The 17,426-nt window shown below is 44.3% G+C and overlaps 2 protein-coding genes and 1 long non-coding RNA gene across 11 annotated transcripts; 2 read left to right on the plus strand and 1 right to left on the minus strand.

The window, feature by feature from the left end:
- Positions 1–824: 824 nt before the first annotated feature.
- inpp5e (inositol polyphosphate-5-phosphatase E) lies at positions 825–8,630 on the plus strand. 2 transcript variants are annotated; one of them, XM_049020979.1, is made up of 10 exons: positions 825–2,545; positions 2,934–3,057; positions 3,150–3,247; positions 3,365–3,492; positions 3,583–3,702; positions 4,085–4,192; positions 4,272–4,430; positions 5,874–5,989; positions 6,395–6,531; positions 6,688–8,630. In XM_049020979.1, exons 1-10 carry the CDS (start codon positions 1,740–1,742, stop codon positions 6,818–6,820), a joined length of 1,929 nt encoding a protein of 642 aa, XP_048876936.1. In that variant the 5' UTR covers positions 825–1,739; the 3' UTR covers positions 6,821–8,630. The 2 variants fall into 2 exon arrangements, with proteins under 2 accessions (XP_048876936.1, XP_048876937.1); XM_049020980.1 differs by having other exon boundaries at positions 3,368–3,492.
- A 936-nt stretch (positions 8,631–9,566) lies between these two features.
- LOC125746736 (uncharacterized) lies at positions 9,567–13,310 on the minus strand. Of its 5 annotated transcripts, none has more exons than XM_049021106.1 (9): positions 13,212–13,310; positions 12,579–12,612; positions 12,320–12,457; positions 11,989–12,103; positions 11,730–11,842; positions 11,395–11,494; positions 10,989–11,110; positions 10,245–10,362; positions 9,567–9,933 (listed from the first exon to the last, which is right to left on the minus strand). In XM_049021106.1, the coding sequence occupies exons 3-9, from the start codon at positions 12,408–12,410 to the stop codon at positions 9,909–9,911; spliced, it is 684 nt and encodes a 227-aa protein (XP_048877063.1). In that variant the 5' UTR covers positions 12,411–12,457; positions 12,579–12,612; positions 13,212–13,310; the 3' UTR covers positions 9,567–9,908. The 5 variants fall into 5 exon arrangements, with proteins under 5 accessions (XP_048877063.1, XP_048877062.1, XP_048877065.1 ...); XM_049021105.1 differs by having other exon boundaries at positions 12,320–12,460; XM_049021108.1 differs by lacking the exon at positions 12,579–12,612.
- Positions 13,311–13,585: 275 nt separating this feature from the next.
- On the plus strand, positions 13,586–17,212 carry LOC125746046 (uncharacterized). 4 transcript variants are annotated; one of them, XR_007398830.1, is made up of 5 exons: positions 13,586–14,830; positions 15,225–15,381; positions 16,109–16,217; positions 16,345–16,404; positions 16,957–17,212. It is a non-coding gene; the product is annotated as an uncharacterized LOC125746046 (long non-coding RNA). The 4 variants fall into 4 exon arrangements; XR_007398831.1 differs by having other exon boundaries at positions 13,586–14,505; positions 14,682–15,381; XR_007398832.1 differs by having other exon boundaries at positions 13,586–13,820; positions 14,317–15,381.
- The last annotated feature ends 214 nt before the right edge of the window (positions 17,213–17,426 follow it).

Below are 17,426 nucleotides of genomic sequence, written 5' to 3' on the forward strand. Positions count from 1 at the left end.
CTGTATAAGCAGGGTTGTTTGTGTGTCTGGCATGACCCGCTTTCAGTCTCACGCTCACACAAGAAATCTTACGGCAAATCTGTATTATTCCATTATTAACCTAAAATTTGCTACATTGGCTGGTCTCTCCCTTAGAGAGAGGGTGAGAGGCTCAGTCATTCGGGAGGGACTCGGAGTAGAGCCACTACTCCTCCGCATCGAGGGGAGCCAGATGAGGTGGCTCGGGCATCTGAGTAGGATGCCTCCTGGACGCCTCCCTGGTGAGGTGTTCTGGGCATGTCCCACTGGAAGGAGGCCTCGTGGAAGATGCAGGACATGCTGGAGGGACTATGTCTCCCGGCTGGCCTGGGAACGCCTCGGGACTCCCCCGGAAGAGCTGGACGAAGTGGCCGGGGAGAGGGAAGTCTGGGTTTCCCTGCTTAGACTGCTGCTTCTGCGACCCGACCTGGAAAAGCGGTAGGAGATGGATTAGCTACATTATAAGTGTTGGGGTAGTTTGCAAACCCTACAGGCAATTTACCATATAATACCATTGTTACATGCATGTAAACTGACCACAGTTGGCAACCCTGTATCAGTTAAATCCGAATTCTCCCCATAACAGATTGTGAGAAGTTGAAAGGACCCTGTAACTTTAACTAAGGTATATCTTGGCGGGTTTATAAATACGATTCCATTAAACTTTTACTGTTGATTATTAATTCGAATACGTTGCAATTTCAGTTGGGTTAGGAATCACGTTGCTCCTCCACTAGAAAGGGGGCGCTGTGTAAACCCCGAAGCGCGCTTCCGGCACTGCTGATGTCTTTCCTTGGTAACGAGTGCTCCCGTTGCTAAGGAAGTGATTCATTTGCGATGTATGTATTATCTAAAGCAAAAAAAGAAAACAAGCACTCTATTGTTTAATTTTGTAGAATAGCGTGCTAATATTACTCTCATTTGAATGAACAACACATGTAATTAAGTGCTTCCTTAACACGAACTTTTGGTAAGCGGTAATACATCGGCTCTAAATTAAGCGGACAGAAAGGGCATTTAAATAACCGGCTTCTATTAGTTTTCGTAAGGGGAAAACACGGCTTTTTGTTAATAGCGAATCAATGTACTCGTCTATTATTTATTTATACCAAGTTAAAGCCGCTTGGTGCGTTTGTAACGTCAGATTTAGGTCTCCCTTTCTTTTTGTCTCTCGAGTACGCTACCAAGCTAACTGTAATGGAACATAGCTAGCCGGCTCTGAAACACAGATTATTGATATTACACATGTGGTTTTAGACTGTTTCTTTTATCTGAATGGTTAAGTGCAAATAGTAATCGAATTATCAAAATGCATGCATAATGTATAACGATTATTGATAAGGGGAGCCATTTTTCGTATAGTTAATTAGATCTTAAATTGATTAAATTGTTTGTTTTTATATTGTAATTTTAACGGTAACCTGGTCCATATATCGTGTGCATGGCCCTAATAATATCGTGCATTTTCCAAGCATTTACACCAACTTGGACTTATTTTGATTATTTTAGCTAACGCTATTTATGATGTTTGCACATATTTAACTATTGTCCTTTTATAATACACATTTACAATTTAACAGCCTACCGTATTAACAGTTGACGAGTCGTCGCCCTGAAACAGCAACGAATGATGCCGCGTTAACACCTTCCTACTGCGATAAATGTGCACAGGCTGTAGTATTATTATGAGTAATTTGTAACGGGGCTGCGATGTGCTGGAGATGAGAATGAACACTTTGAACGGAGTATGGTCAGGAGGAACACCCGAAGGGGAGGGCACTGGAAGATCGCGCAGTGGGCAGCGGTCTGAGAAGTCTTGCACAGATGATGAGGAGACTTCCAATGACGCCCTTCGCTTCCCTGCCGACGAGGTGGACAATGGAGGTAATGCCAACTCTTCTTCACCACTACATCAGCATCTCCCGAAGCCGCCCAGTCTAATGAAAACCAGTAAAAACTCATCACTGGAGGCCAATGTGAAAAGGAGGAGAATAAAGCCGCTTAAAACAAGCCAGGAGAGTCTGACAGACCGGACAGGGACCGGATCTTCATCAGACTCCCTTCAGGATGATGTCTTGGGCCCACCTACTTTTGATGGCTCTGCTCGGTCTCCGAGCAGACAGTGGTCCATAGACGGGAGCCTTACGGACATGCCAGTCAGTCTCTGCCCGCCCAGAGACCGCGGGGGCAGCTTGTCGGATCCTGACAAAAAGAGCTTCAAAAACTGCGAACCAACATTGAACAGCGCTGCCTCCTCCAAGATCCGCCTGTCTCCAATACATCCCTCAGGGCCCATGCCTGCAGTGGAGCTCTGCACTGCTTCCACATCCTTAAGAACGGCTAATCGCATTGACAGGGATTGCGTGGATTATGGCGACACAAGGAGAACAGGACCGGAATGCCTACACAGGAACCTCAGTGACAGCCGCTTATTAGAGACCATGGTGTCTGATAACACCTCCCTCAACTCCATGAAGTCTACCTCCAGTGTGCTCAACCCCATCCGACCCAGAGACGTAAGAAACAGGTCTGTTAAAGCTTTCGCCGCTCATTGTAATCCCTGGTGCTTAATGTAGGGCCCTTTCACCTTTTGTGGAAGTTTTAAACTTGTACAATTCCAGTTTCCTGGTAGGAAACTGAACAGGCTGAATTTTTGTCTTGAAATTTGTAGAATCAAACACTTAAGGAATTTGTTCATTTGTACTATAGAACTAGCATTGAACAGAGCTTCATACTTGTAAATTTACATGAAGATATATATAAATGATTAGAGGAAACTGTTAATAAAAAAGAGGAGAAGAATAACATGTTTAGTGTGAGGATCTGGTGGGGATTAATTCTCATTCATTCACAGCAAAATGTGGACAAAGTAATGACTGAGTCTTTGGCTCTCACACTATGCTGTGTTCATTTAGGAGCTTTCTGGAGGGTAGCGTTTTGGGACACGGTGCACTGCTTGGGGCCGACGAACTGGACCGATATTTTCCAGAGAGGCGACTGGGAATTTACATTGCCACTTGGAACATGCAAGGGGAGAAGGTGAGCCAGGTTTTCACATGGCCTGTTCTTCTCAGGACAGCTACACCACCTAGGAAATGAATTATATCATCTCAGTACGTTCTGGTCCACAGGGGCTCCCTGCCGATCTGGATGACCTTTTGCTCCCTACAGACTCAGAATTTGCTCAGGACGTCTACGTTATTGGAGTCCAGGAGGGCTGTGCTGACAGGTGCTGTAATACATTAACTGATTTGCGGCCATTAAAAATTATTTTTTAAAGATATCCAGAGTTAAACCGGCAGACGTTTTTTGAATTGTGGCTTATGTATGTGTCTTTCTGTCTCAGCAGGAGAGAATGGGAAACCCGTCTTCAGGAAACACTGGGCCCTTACTATGTCATGCTAAACGCGGCCACTCATGGGGTGCTTTACCTTTCTGTCTTTATTAGAAGGGACCTCGTCTGGTTCTGTTCAGGTGCGAGTCAGAAAGCCACCAAGTTGCAGTGTTTCAGTGAAACAGCTCTCTGTGCTGAAGCTTCCATGTTGTGACCTTGTCCCATGGCAGAGGTGGAACACGCCACGGTCACCACGCGCATCATCTCCCAGATCAAGACCAAGGGCGCCGTCGGAATCTGCCTGACCTTCTTCGGCACCTCGTTCCTCTTCATTACCTCCCACTTCACCTGTGAGTGTGATTTCCTGCTCTCAAGGCGTGACGCTGTCACATGGTCCGCAGACACGTTCCTCAAAGATTCCCGCATAACCTTCTGTAGACATGTCATCAAAATCCCACATTTTATTAACCTGTTTAATCCAAACGATTTCCTTGCCATGGGGGAGCATGAAGGAATTAAATTGCTCTGGTCATGTGACAATTGCACTAGCAACATAACATTGCAAATATACCATCTGGCTAGCCTTTGCTTTTATCTACCGGGAGTTTTTTGGGCACTCAGACAACAAGTGGTGACAGTTGTGGCTGGTGACATTAAATGGGTCAGGATTAAGTGTCATTTGTAGGAGCTTTTGTTTATTATGTAAACTCTGCCATTTCTGTTCTGTTCAAGCTGGAGATGCCAAAGTATATGAGAGAATTCTGGACTATAACAAGATCATTGAAGCCCTTGCCCTTCCCAGAAGCCTTCCTGACACCAACCCTTATCGCTCCACTTCCTGTGAGTACGACAGGCTCTCAGGATAACCTGCCATGGTGGGTCTTCTGTGAGGATTAACACCGCGTTCTGATTTTTGCAGCGGACGTGACGACTAGATTTGACGAAGTGTTCTGGTTCGGGGACTTCAACTTCCGTCTGGAAAAGGATCGTGAGGGAGTGGAAGTCATCCTGAAAGAGCTGCAATCGGACCGGGGTCCATTGCTGCAGTACGACCAGCTCGCTAAGGAAATGCGGGATGGTATGTTGGCTCATTAGCGTAAACGTGCAGTATAGGAATCCGTGTGCAGGACATTACCTTCTGAGAAGGAGACATTAGCACGGTTTTGTTCCATGGACATTTACGTTATTATGTCATTAAGATTAATCATTCGGCCTTCATTACTGTTAATCACTGCTCAGCGTCTAATTTTCCATGAGAAGTACAACCCTGTTTCCAAAAAAGTTGGGACGCTGTGTAAAATGTAATTAAACGGAATGCAATGATTTGCAAATCATATAAACCCGTATTTAATTGAAAATAGACAAAAAGACAACAAATCATCTGTTGAAACAGTGAGATTTTATTGTTTTATGACAAATATATCAAATACATGATCAATTTGAATTTGATGACAGTAACACATAAAAAAATTTTTTTTAAAAAACTGGGAAAGTTGTGTGATGCTAAAACAAAACACCTGGTAGGATGTCTCACAACTAATTAGGTTAATTGGCAACAAGTCAGTAAGATTATTGGGAACATCCCAGAGAGACAGAGTCTGTGCAGTGAAGCTGGCGAGAGGAGAATGTGCGCGCGCGGGGGGGAATGTGTGCGCGCGGGGGGGAATGTGTGCGCGCGGGGGGGAATGTGTGCGCGCGTGGGGGAATGTGTGCGCGCGTGGGGGAATGTGTGCGCGCGGGGGGGAATGTGTGCGCGCGGGGGGGAATGTGTGCGCGCGTGGGGGAATGTGTGCGCGCGGGGGGGAATGTGTGCGCGCGGGGGGGAATGTGTGCGCGCGGGGGGGAATGTGTGCGCGCGTGGGGGAATGTGTGCGCGCGTGGGGGAATGTGTGCGCGCGGGGGGGAATGTGTGCGCGCGGGGGGGAATGTGTGCGCGCGTGGGGGAATGTGTGCGCGCGGGGGGGGAATGTGTGCGCGCGGGGGGGGAATGTGTGCGCGCGGGGGGGAATGTGTGCGCGCGTGGGGGAATGTGTGCGCGCGGGGGGGAATGTGCGCGCGCGGGGGGGGGAATGTGCGCGCGCGGGGGGGAATGTGCGCGCGCGGGGGGGGAATGTGCGCGCGCGTGGGGGAATGTGCGCGCGCGTGGGGGAATGTGCGCGCGCGTGGGGGAATGTGCGCGCGCGGGGGGGGAATGTGCGCGCGCGGGGGGGAATGTGCGCGCGCGGGGGGGAATGTGCGCGCGCGTGGGGGAATGTGCGCGCGCGTGGGGGAATGTGCGCGCGCGGGGGGGAATGTGCGCGCGCGGGGGGGAATGTGCAGCCTCTGCCTGCACAGCGCCAGTTTCATGTTTACCTTTTCTTAATCACCTCATCTGAAAATTCACAGCCGCTTTATAATTTCACTAATTGTTGAATTAAAGAACATGACCGGTATGCTAAAATTCAAGGTGGCCTTGATCCAGCCTATTAGACTACAGTGAATGGCCATTAAATGACATGAAGCTCTTCCTGCTCTGCTGTAGGTTCCATCTTTAAAGGATTCCAGGAAGCACCGATAAACTTCCTGCCCACCTACAAGTTTGACATTGGCTGTGATGTTTACGATACAACTTCAAAGAAACGAATTCCCTCCTATACGGTAAGTGGTGTAATATTCCTGTCTTAAAGGGCGGCCACACTAGACCAACAGAAGAGGGCGTGGCACAGGGTATGACGTTTCGTTTCAGGGCAGTGTTGGTGCAGTGAAGTTAATAAGGGATGCAGTGATCCCCCACCCCTGAGCTATGCAAATTTATGGGTCAAAGTTCAATTAAGATGAAATGGGCACAAAATCACTCTGCTACAGGAAGTGAAGAATCTGATTTTCGCATCACACAGATATAGTGGAAGTGGATGAGGCCAGTGTGGCTGCAGCTTTACTTATTCCTGGGGTCACATGTGCTCTCTTTCATTCTGCAGTATATTTCTTCGCCCCGCTGATAATGTTTTATCCCCAAGGAGATGTCTGTAGTAACCCCATTGCATCTCGTGTTCCTTGGTGTAGGACCGTGTTCTGTTTCGGAGCAGGCAAAAGGACGATATAACTGTAGTGAAGTACAGCTGCTGTTCGTCCATCAGGACATCCGATCACCGCCCTGTCATCGGGATTTTCCAGGTCAAACTTCGCCCTGGAAGAGACAAGTGAGTAACAGACCCGCATCTTCTGCATAGCAGGATGTAGATTTATGAAGCTGAGGATGTGATTTTGTGTTTGTTACTGCAAAGGTGAAGCGTTTGTGCATCCAGCATCCACCATAGATATCTAAGCGCTTTCCGACTGGTTCCCTTGTCTTCCAGCATTCCGCTTGGGGCCGGCCAGTTCGACAGGGAGCTGTACTTGGAGGGCATCCGCAGGAGGATCAGCAGGGAGCTGAAGAGGAGGGAGGCCATGAAGAGCCAGAAAAACAGCACCGTCTGCTCCGTCTCCTGAGCAAAGGGACCGGAGTGACTCCGCACGTGGAAGATCGGCATATCGCAGGCAAAGAAGAGCAGCAGATGATCTCAGCCATGGAGGTTGCAAAGGAAGAGAGACTCTTCAGTGAGGACAGCTGCTGTGCTGCACACCGCAGAAGCCAAAGGACCTTGGTGTTTGGAAGAGCTGGTCCTCTGCTTACACTGCCAGCCGACCTTTGCGACTCACTCCTCCACAGAACTGCTTCGACCTCAATGTCTTCTCATTAACTTCCATTAGGATGACCAGGTAGTCCCTGTCATGTGGACACGTTGCTTTGCGTTTAACAAACTGTTTTAAAACTGAAAGGCTCCTTTGCTTGGCTATTTAGTTTTTGTGCTTTCACTGGTGTGTTTCCTTGATTGAAATATTCATCCAACCATTTCGTATTAACATTACTGTCACATAGATGAATATAGGAGACTGACCAATCAGCACACAGGAAGAACTGTGTGCATAAGTGAAATCCAGGTCCTTTTGATTGAAAAGGTAGCTTACAAACCGTGTCCCAGCCGAAAGTGTCCTCCCTGACATGGGTTATCTGGTCACCTTATTTACATATTTAATCAGCCTTACACTAATGCATGTAGATGCTGTACATTAATGTTTCCTACATTCACGTTTAACCAGCACGGTGAATGTGTATTACGTTTGTCTCTTATTTGGTTCCAGTGACTCGCGTTTTGGAGATCACTGGGCTAATTTCCTGTTTTTCCAAGTGGACTCGACTATTTATCCTACTGGACATTCCTAGCAGTATTTGCTGAGGACCAAAGTTAAAAGGGAATCAGAGCCTGGGCCAGTTTCCCCATGTGAGACCAGCCATCGTGATGATGTCATTGCCTTAAAGGTCTGCCTTGGTAACATACCCAATGTCATTCACCAGTGGCAGGGCCTTTGATACACCCAGTGTAATGTCTGTCCATCCATTACCCTGTTCAGGGTCACAAGGGGGCCTGGGCAGGGAACAAACCAGGATGGGGCACCAAGCCATCACAGGGCACACTGACAAACCGGGCACACTCACACACCAGTCACTCACACACCATTCACTCACACCTATGGGCAATTTGGTAACTCCAATTAACCTCAGCATGTCTTTGGACTGTGAGGTAAACCCAGTGGAAACCCCATGACAACACAGGAAGAACATGCAAACTCCGCACACATGGGGCCATTGGGGAGACTCGAACCTGGGTCCCAGAGGGGTGAGGCAGCAGTGCTAACCACTGCACCACCATGAAGCAGCTAGATCAATTAAAACCATATTTATACAACAGGAGCAGTGGCCGCTGAAGAGCTTTTCCTTAATGACATCAGCGATACATTGTCTTTTTAATCAACTGCTACTGTGAGCTTAAAGGTTACTAACTGTGCCTTTGACATTTCTCACTGACAGCTGTGAAGGACAAAAGCATTTTCTACCAATTCTTTCCACTGTATTTACAGTCCAGAAAAAGATGTAGCCATTGAGCTTTGAATACTTTGACTCCAAAAAAAATAGCTTTTGTAACGTTTTCGATTTTATCCATCTCGCCTTTATTCAGCCTTAACCAAACATCTCAGCCGCCATAAATGAACGGTGAATATGACATTGCTGCAGAAATGATACCTGCCTGCAGCTTTTAATGAAAGTACTGCACGCAAAAGTCCTCAAAATTGTGTACTAATTGTAATTTTAACATGTAATTAATTGTACACATAATAAACAGACCCTGATATCAGTGTAATAATATACAAAATATATGAAGAAATAAAACAGCTACCAAAATTTTTGTGAATTTCAAAAGGTCTGGTACTTCTGCCTGTGAGATTAAATGAACTCGGTCATATGCAAAACACCTTCGCAAGATTGACTGTCGATCTCGGACAAAATGAGAGCTCATTCCTGCAAATACTGTATTTACCTAAAAAAACAGCCATTTGAGACTATCAGTGAAAAATAATTGCTGACACTCTAGCATCCTAAGAGAAAATTTCACGATTCTTCCACTGACTGATGACCTACAAATTCCAGCGTTTAATCACACTTTAAATTACATAAATTGGACAATGATTTTGCTGTCTGTCACCCAACTTCCTTGGATGTGGCTGTGCTGTTACTCTGCTGCAGCAGCAAATCTGATATATTTACCTGCAGGTATTGCGATCATTTGCAATGGTGCAATTTGATCTGTGTATATCCATACAGCCTGCAAAAAAACTATGTTTTTCTGTATAGGGTGAGACGAAAATGAAAACAGATATCTGTCTATATTATGCGAATTAATTTCTAGGCCAGCGCAGTGGTGCCACTAACTGTCTGGGTTAGGTAACTGCAGGGAGGCATTGCTCATCATCCAAGTAGGAGCAGCTTACTAAACCCTGCGTGGTCCACGGTGTGTACAGGCAGGCTGGCTATAAAGCTAACAGGCAATTTTATCCAAAGCGACAAACGATTGAGAGATCAGGGTCAGCCGACCACGTGATTTGAACCGGCGACCTTTCGCGCGCACTCACACCCCTCACATTCCTGCTGCTGCAAGGTTCAGCTCAAGCATTGATGCTGTATCTCGGCACATAGTATGCTAAATCGTACCTGTGCGTCCTGGGACAGGCTCCAGGCCCCTGAAGGTCATGTCCAGGGTAGGAGTTTGGAAGATGGGTGTAAGGATTTCAAGAGACAAAAGCAGCTGTAAATCTGATCAATCACAACACCACACACACCCACCAACAAATAAAAACATCATTTAAAACAATTTATTTTACATATTAACAAATCAACACAATAAATCAATAAATGACAAAGAAACACCTAATACAACATGTTTTACATAGACCCAGTGCAACATAACCATCATGCTACAACAACAAAAATCAGGTTAATTTAGGAGATGCGTTGCACATTAAATATGCTTTTGTGATCTACTGTACATTCAAAAGGAATTTGATACATTAAAATCATACAGATCCACACCCAGACATCCAGTGCATCCAGACATCCAGAAATTCCTTTCAGGGGATGAATGTGTGCTGGAATCCCTCGCAGGCGATATACTGCAGTCTGGGAATGACTATTGTTTTCCACTCAGGCTTTCTGCTTTATTACAGCTCTTCAAAATGCATGACATTTATAACAAAAAATGTTAAAATCATGTCAGTATCAAAGAATTTAGAAATTTGCCGAAACCAAGATTACACAAAAAAAATCAAGCAGCAATATTAAAATTAAACTCAAAACTTTATCTCTCATAAATGAGACAATGCAATAAAAATCAAAAATGCAAATTAGTAACCGTTGAGGATTGTTGGCAATTTTTAACAGCGGACATTTGACACTTAAGACTTGCACCAAAAAGCTATTTAAGGTTCAGCCAAAATCTGGGGCTCCTTTAACACACTGGGTAGAAGCTGCATCACCTACACGGCTGTGTGGGCTGCTGTGACTATGGCTGCCTGGGCTCTCTTAACGGCTGCCTCCAGCATGGATCGGTCACAGAAAAGCTGCCTGAGAATCTTAGGCTCCATTTCCAGAAGCATTCCTGCCAGTAAAAAGAAAAAGAAGCACCAGAAAGTGATCAGCTACGCCATTACACTTTGGGGCAAGCGGCTTCCAGCCTTACCATAAAGGAGAATCACGTGACAGCCATAAAGGAGAGTCACGTGACAGCCATAAAGGAGAGTCACGTGACAGCCATAAAGGAGAGTCACGTGACAGCCATAAAGGAGAGTCACGTGACAGCCATAAAGGAGAGTCACGTGACAGCCATAAAGGACAGTCACGTGACAGCCATAAAGGAGAGTCATGTGACAGTCAGGTGACCTGTCTGTTCTGCTCCACAGTATAGATAAATCAATCAATATTTTGTTTCCCATAAATTTGCACACCAGTTATCTCTCCTGTTTGGTTTATTTTGTCCCACAAAACATTTATTTTCACATCCTCCAAAATGACTCTTTTTTTTGTGTTTAAAAATTATGTCAAGCTCACCCCCTTTCTACCCAGACCCTATTATTTAGGAAAAGGAAACTCTTTTGAAATTATCCAGTCAGCCCAATCATGTACTATGTATTCTGGAGTATCGGTCCCACAGGGGTGCTCAAGCCATCAGACCTGACACAGTGAGGAGGAGGCCTGTTTGGTGTCTTCAGACAGCAGCTCACTCACCCGTAATGTCAGCACAGTTTTGAGCGTCGATCTGTTGCACGATCGCAAAGAGCTTCTCTCCCATCCTGTCTATGTCATCAGGATCTGAGCTGTCGCTCACATCAGTTTCCGAAGAGTTCTGTCTATAAAGGAAACCATAGTTACGACATTTGAAAAGCTTCTGATATTTTACATGTAGTAAAACATGATATTAATCACCATGTTATATATTTAACGTAAGTTTGCTTTATATTGTAATTTACAGTGTAAATCTTTTCAGAAAATCCAACAAATTCTCCCTCAAATTCAAACCAGAGGATTTTTCTTCCAATTTTAGACCGAATCTTGAATAATCTCTATAATGTAAATACCACATACACTATACATGTTTAATGAACAGACATGCAAAAATGACGGTAAAACGTACTCCTCCAGCGTCTTTAGTGCGACTTTAATCCCCTCTTCCAGAAGACCGCGGTCTGACAGGAGTTTCTGCACGTCCTCTTTCCTCTGCTCCAGTAACATGCCTGATCAAAGCACAATCAAGTGAAAATAGTAAATAATGTATCGTCACTAAATGATGCCCCACATGGAAGCTGATGGCTAAAAAGAACTGAGGAAGTAACAAGATAATACATTTTACAATGTTATTCCAACAAAGTTAGAAATGTGTTTGAATCGCATCAGACAGCAAACAGATTACTGAGCAGAGCGGCCTGGGAACCAGCTCTCCGCCTTGGGCCACACTACGCTCATACACACCTGTGATTTTCTCTGTGAAGCCGGTGTTGTGGGTGTCCACGAGTTCATAGAGCTGCTCACCCAGAGAGTCTGAGGATGCTGACACTGCATCCTCTCCTTCAGCTTCCATCTTACTGCCCAGACGTCAAAGGTAAAAGATTTAAAGATCAGCTTCGTAATACCAACCACTTCAGATAGAAGTTCAATTCGGATGAACGTCGCATAATTTCTTGCAGGAAATTGACGGAGGGTTGTGGAGCACTGCTCCTGACCCACCCACCCGGTGTGCTGAGAAGGCTGCAGGGCACTGAGTGCTTTCTCCACAGCCTTGGCCAACATGCTCTCATCCTGCAGCATCTGTGCCAGCACACAGCTGGGCAGCTCCAGCAACATTCCTGCAGGACCCGGGGGCAGGACTTACACCTACTACTCTTAACTCAAAATCAGCAGTAAAACAACAGTCTAGTTAGATGCTAATAACTGACTGCCATGAAATCACAATGTCACAATACAACACGATGTTACAATACTGCAACGCATCCGCGATTATTTCTGAGTCATATTTCCCTCTGCATATTCCCTCGGGGCAGAAACATTGTCCGTGGACATACCCGTAAGTTTTCCTGCCATGTTCGAATATCCAGGATAAATCAATTTATAGATCCGTTCCCCCAGCTCCTCGACATCCTCTTCCTCTTCCATTATCAAACTGGTTTTCAGTCTTCTCTGTCGATATGATTATTCATTCTCTTCTTTGCAAAAAAAAAAAAAACATAACAATACAGGATATATTAGGATAGCCCGTGAAACGAGCGTGCAGCATTACCATTTCATAATGGATAAGCGCAGTTCTTATTTAACAGGAAGTACCTTGTAATGGAAATTTCGGCTCTGGTTGGTAAAGCTAGGGGTAGAAGTGACAGGAAAACACAGGAGGCAACGCTTTATTAATAAAATGTGGCGTTTTTTGGTTTGCTGCTTGCCAGCACTAATACTTTTATACCCATATTTAAGGTATTTTATAAACGATATTATTTCAATATATTCTTTCTTTAACATACTTTCGATTGAAATAAGTAGACGTAGTTGTTGTGTTACTATTTTTTACTTTTTAATCGTTTTCGATTTCTATAGTGATGGAGATATGTCTTTATCCAAGGTACCTTTTTTCATAAGTAATGTAAAGATAAATAGTAAACACTATCCACAATGGCTTACTTTACCAGCCAAAGCAGGATGAATAAGCTAATATTTATATTCCTCAGAGATGTATAACGTTGCGACAGGAGCTAAATACATTCAATAAAACATTATTCCTCCAGTGAATTAAGTGCTTATTTTATTTCTAGTTCGCGACAAGTAATCTGAATCCTAAACCTTAATACAGCCCTATTACTCACTATCCACGCCATTACTAGCTTGCTAACTCATTCACACAAGTGCCTAAACCACCAAGTTAAAATAGTTATGCAATGGCCACACGTCAATAAAGTAGCAGCTTACTTATGTATGTGCATGCATCCAACTAATCTCACAAAAAATCGACATTGTTGAGCTCCATTTTTTTATTGTACTCAATGGTGTTTATTTACCCGGCGCAAACTGATGACGCAATAAGACTTACTTGCCGCGGCAAACACTTTACTGTCAATATCCATCCGAGATCATACTTAAATAGTGCATAGCTTGTATGACAAGATTCCCTTAAATTTCACATTTATATTTGTCATAAATATATGGATACAATACTGTATGTAAAACATAATAGCACAATTAGAAGAGTTTGAATTATATTACAAGTATCAAGATTTTTTTTCTTACGCGCAAGGATCTTGAAAGCCCCATTGTAAAGTAGCTTCCTTCCGCTCCAACTCTTGTTAGGGAAGGTAACACGGTTCTGCTATGTGTTTATAGTTTCCCCTCAACTGCTTAAAATATTCAGCAATGGTCTGACAGTCCACACTGACTTTAATATTTGGCTGTCCCAGACGCTTCTTTTGGAGATAATCGGTTACATTTCATTTGCTTATCTAAGCTGGTCTTACGTTTCTTTACGTTTTACAGAGACCTTATTTTCAGAGCTATTAATATGCATGTTCTCCCCTCATCCAGGTGTGTGCAAGCATGTCTTATGTTTTATGACATGTATTATGTAATCATGTATTATGATTGCCTTTTGTTCATACAGTGTTTCGTAATGTGTACAAAACAAAGATATGTATACTGTGATACAGGTAAAGGATTGCGTCGCATTGAGCAACAATAAATTACATTTAAATTAGCCACAAGGTGGCGCATATTGCGCCTATGTACATCACACTGTATGTGACATTACAACACAATGACACCACAACAGAGGATGGCTGCACAAAGCTATTGACATTAATTACAGGGCTGGCACCGGTCCCACCAGTGTTACGGTTTTTCAAAGGAAGGAAGCAGTCGAGCTCTACTTATGCTTCGTCTGTGTTTTGTAATCTAACAACCTGAAGTCCAGGAACTCCTTTAGTTTTAATGGAATAAACTGTTACTTAATTTTAATATAAATAAGCTTTTTAAATAAAGGTTAATGTGTATATTCTGGCTCTGGAATGACTTGTTATATTAGAAGATTGCCATCAACAAGAACTGGCACGCCATCCTGAGCAGTCAGAGACACGTCCTTTGCAAGAATTGCTACCGGAAAGACTAGTGCATGGTGTGTGTCCAATCACATGGCTGTATTTGACAGGAACATAGACTCTATTGACAAAAGTATCGGGACAGCAGCCTGTCCAACATTTCACTGAATCATAAGGTAATGATATGAAGTTGGCTAAGACCTTTACTTGCTGTAATAGCCTGTGCTCTTCTGGGAAGGCTTTCCATTAGATGTTGGAACATTGCTGGTGGGATTTGCTGCCATTCAGGTTGGGTATTGATACTGGGTGATCAGATCCCTTTCTGTGAGCTTCTCTGGCCCCCACCCTGCAGCTTAAATTGTCCCAGATGTCACTTCATCCAGGGCAACTGTAGCAGGATAGCAGTGTGGGAGAGCCGACTTGACGGAAAGGTGTCCAGTGACCGTGTCGGGCTGACGAACCTCCTCTGTATGACCCACTCTGGCAGGGATGCCAACGTTGGTGAGCTGGCTGGTGTGAGATTTTCAGTTTCAGACAGTCTGCACACTGATTTATATTTATGTAACAGTTTTAGTAACTGTAAATGGTCTGTAGGGTTTGCAAACTATCCCAATGCTTTTGACGTAATTTTAGGTTTATAATATAATAATTTAGATTTGCTGTAAGATTTCTTGCATGAGCATGAGGGTCTATGAAAGCGTGAGTATTATGCCAGATGTGTGAGATTTGGCAACTCTGCTCACGTGGCCAATTTCTGTAATTACTACAGGTGTCCCAATACTTTTGTCCATATTTTGTATATTAAGGGCGGAGCTAATACTGCTTTAAGTTTACAGGCCAGCTGGGCGTTTTGGCGCTAAGATGGCGGTTTGCTGTGGGTGTCGGGTGTTTGCAGGCGGCCTTTTGCTGCGCCAGTGCCGTTTTCAGAAGCCAGAAGCCTGCGATGGTGAAGCCGAAGCGCAGCAGAGCTGCCAAAAGGGCATGAGCTGCGTGGGAGTGATGATGCGAGAAAGTCCTGTTAGAGCCTCGCCCTCTGCTGCATGCGCTGGGCTGTAAGTAAACACAACAAAGGCGGCTCCAGGCAGGGCGCGTAATTATAGGAAGAGTCATTGATTTACTGTCGGTATGGGGTTTTAACTAGGGCAAAGCCTTGTACTTCAAATCTGATTTTGAGTTTTAAAATATTTAACCAGTGGCCGGATAGTGAACTTCTCGTGAATGTGAATGAATTTCAGTTTGAGCTCTTGGAAGTTCAAATTCGACATGACTAATTAGCACGATATTGCAGTTCTAGCGTTTACTGTTGGTGTTACACTAATAATGGGCTTCCCTCTCTTAATATCATAGCGAAGTCTGAGAGAGCCTGAGGTTCATTTCTGCATTTATTAACATCCCGATTAAGAGAATAAAGTCATTGCCCTCGAAATAATGGCAGCTTGAGGCTCGGTTGTGCTGAACTCCAGCTGTGTTCTGCGATGTAGGACAATGGGATTGATTTCTAGAAATATCTTACTGACGTCCCATCAGCTCAGGCCTCTGAGGCATCATTGCGTTGGTACATGTGCATTGGCTTGTTTGCTTCAAAGTCCCCTGTGTGAAAGCAAGGGATTTAATGTGGCTCCCTTCAAACATAGAAATATCAAACGCCACGTAGAGTGCATTATGAATTAGTGTGCCTACGGTTTGAAGGAACCCGACAGGATGTGCATTATTCAACTAGCATTCACCTTATGGGTGGTGTCCACGTTTCCTAAATGTGGGGACACCTTTGAACTGCAGGATACCATCCATGCTCTGATTGAAGAGAACATGCATCTACACGACCAGTTGGAGAGCTTAACACAAGCTCTTCAGAAGCTCAAACAGCTGCTGTGGAATGACTCTGAAGGTGAGCTGCATTCTTGTATGGTACCTTGAGGTCTTTAACCAAAATTTCAGCATAATTACGTGGATGCAATGATTTAATAAATTTAATTATAGAATGATGGAATTAACGCTTTATTTTTTGGAAAAAGAGACCAGGAATGAGCATGACCCTGATTTACAGCGTCTGAAGAACGAATGGATGCAGCATGGTAAGTTATTGAATTTACATGACTTTTCCATCTTACCATTCATGGTGATTTCAGTCATAAAAACAAATCTCTGCTGGATTTGTGTATATACACACAGCAGTCATACAGAATATTACCATAAAGCTTCATTTCTGCTTCATTTTCCATTCTGTGAGCCATCTCTGAAGCACAGAATTCTTTTTATGTTTGACTTCGATTATTTAATTCCTTTACTTTTTACTGTCACATTCATACTGTAAAAAAAATGTATTTTTTAATGGTTTAACAAATGTCAAATTCAGGTTGAAAAACTAAAGGCACATGACCGTATCTGCCATTGAATCCTCGGCATTTATAATGCAACTCCAATGCTCACGATCTACTGCTGGGCGCGCCTAGGCACAACGAACACTTTTTAAAAATCCCAGTCTGGCCCTGAGTACATCAGAAAGAGCAGCCCCCTGTTCCATTTTTCGGATTCATACATGAGCCCTTGTGTTGATGGCCGCTGCCTGGGTTTCTGTAGGCAGGCCATGTCACCTGCGAGGGATTAAGCGGCGCCCTCCTTTGCAGGTGTAGGTGCAGAGACTCATCGCCTGTTGGAGCATGTCTTCTGTGAGCATGATCTCCACGCTACAGCCAGCTCATCACGGGCACATTCTGCCCTCCTCCTGATTACGTTAATGTATTTAAGCTTTCTTTTGTTCTAATACCATTCGGAGGTTTAAAGAAGTATTGGCTTCCCATTGGTGTCCCGCAACGACCAACACAACCTGTAAAATGAACAAGATGTGACGTTTGAAATAAATGACAGCACTGTTGTATTATATCCTTAATTTCGGGTTAGATTCTGTACTAGAAACAAGTACGGCGTACTAACATTATTCACCATTTTATCCTTGCCAAGGGACCTGTCACAGGCAGCATAGGGGACAGGGATGAACATCGGACAGGATTCCCGTCCATCACACGCATGCAATCACACACCCTGCACTGCACAGGATTCCCGTCCATCACACGCATGCAGTCACACACCCTGCACT

This window comes from Brienomyrus brachyistius, chromosome 7, assembly GCF_023856365.1.
Source record: "Brienomyrus brachyistius isolate T26 chromosome 7, BBRACH_0.4, whole genome shotgun sequence".
NCBI lineage: Eukaryota > Metazoa > Chordata > Actinopteri > Osteoglossiformes > Mormyridae > Brienomyrus > Brienomyrus brachyistius.

Bases quoted from the DNA above. Each gene is read 5' to 3' on its own strand.
- inpp5e (XM_049020979.1), top strand. From the start codon at position 1,740: ATGAGAATGAACACTTTGAACGGAGTATGGTCAGGAGGAACACCCGAA. The intron at 3,248-3,364 runs GTGCTGTAATAC...TTTCTGTCTCAG, and splicing joins CAGGAGGGCTGTGCTGACAG to CAGGAGAGAATGGGAAACCC. The intron at 5,990-6,394 runs GTAAGTGGTGTA...TCCTTGGTGTAG, and splicing joins AACGAATTCCCTCCTATACG to GACCGTGTTCTGTTTCGGAG.
- LOC125746736 (XM_049021108.1), bottom strand. From the start codon at position 12,410: ATGGAAGAGGAAGAGGATGTCGAGGAGCTGGGGGAACGGATCTATAAA. The intron at 12,104-12,319 runs GTATGTCCACGG...CGGGTCCTGCAG, and splicing joins CATGGCAGGAAAACTTACGG to GAATGTTGCTGGAGCTGCCC. The intron at 11,111-11,394 runs GTACGTTTTACC...TTTCCTTTATAG, and splicing joins GCACTAAAGACGCTGGAGGA to ACAGAACTCTTCGGAAACTG.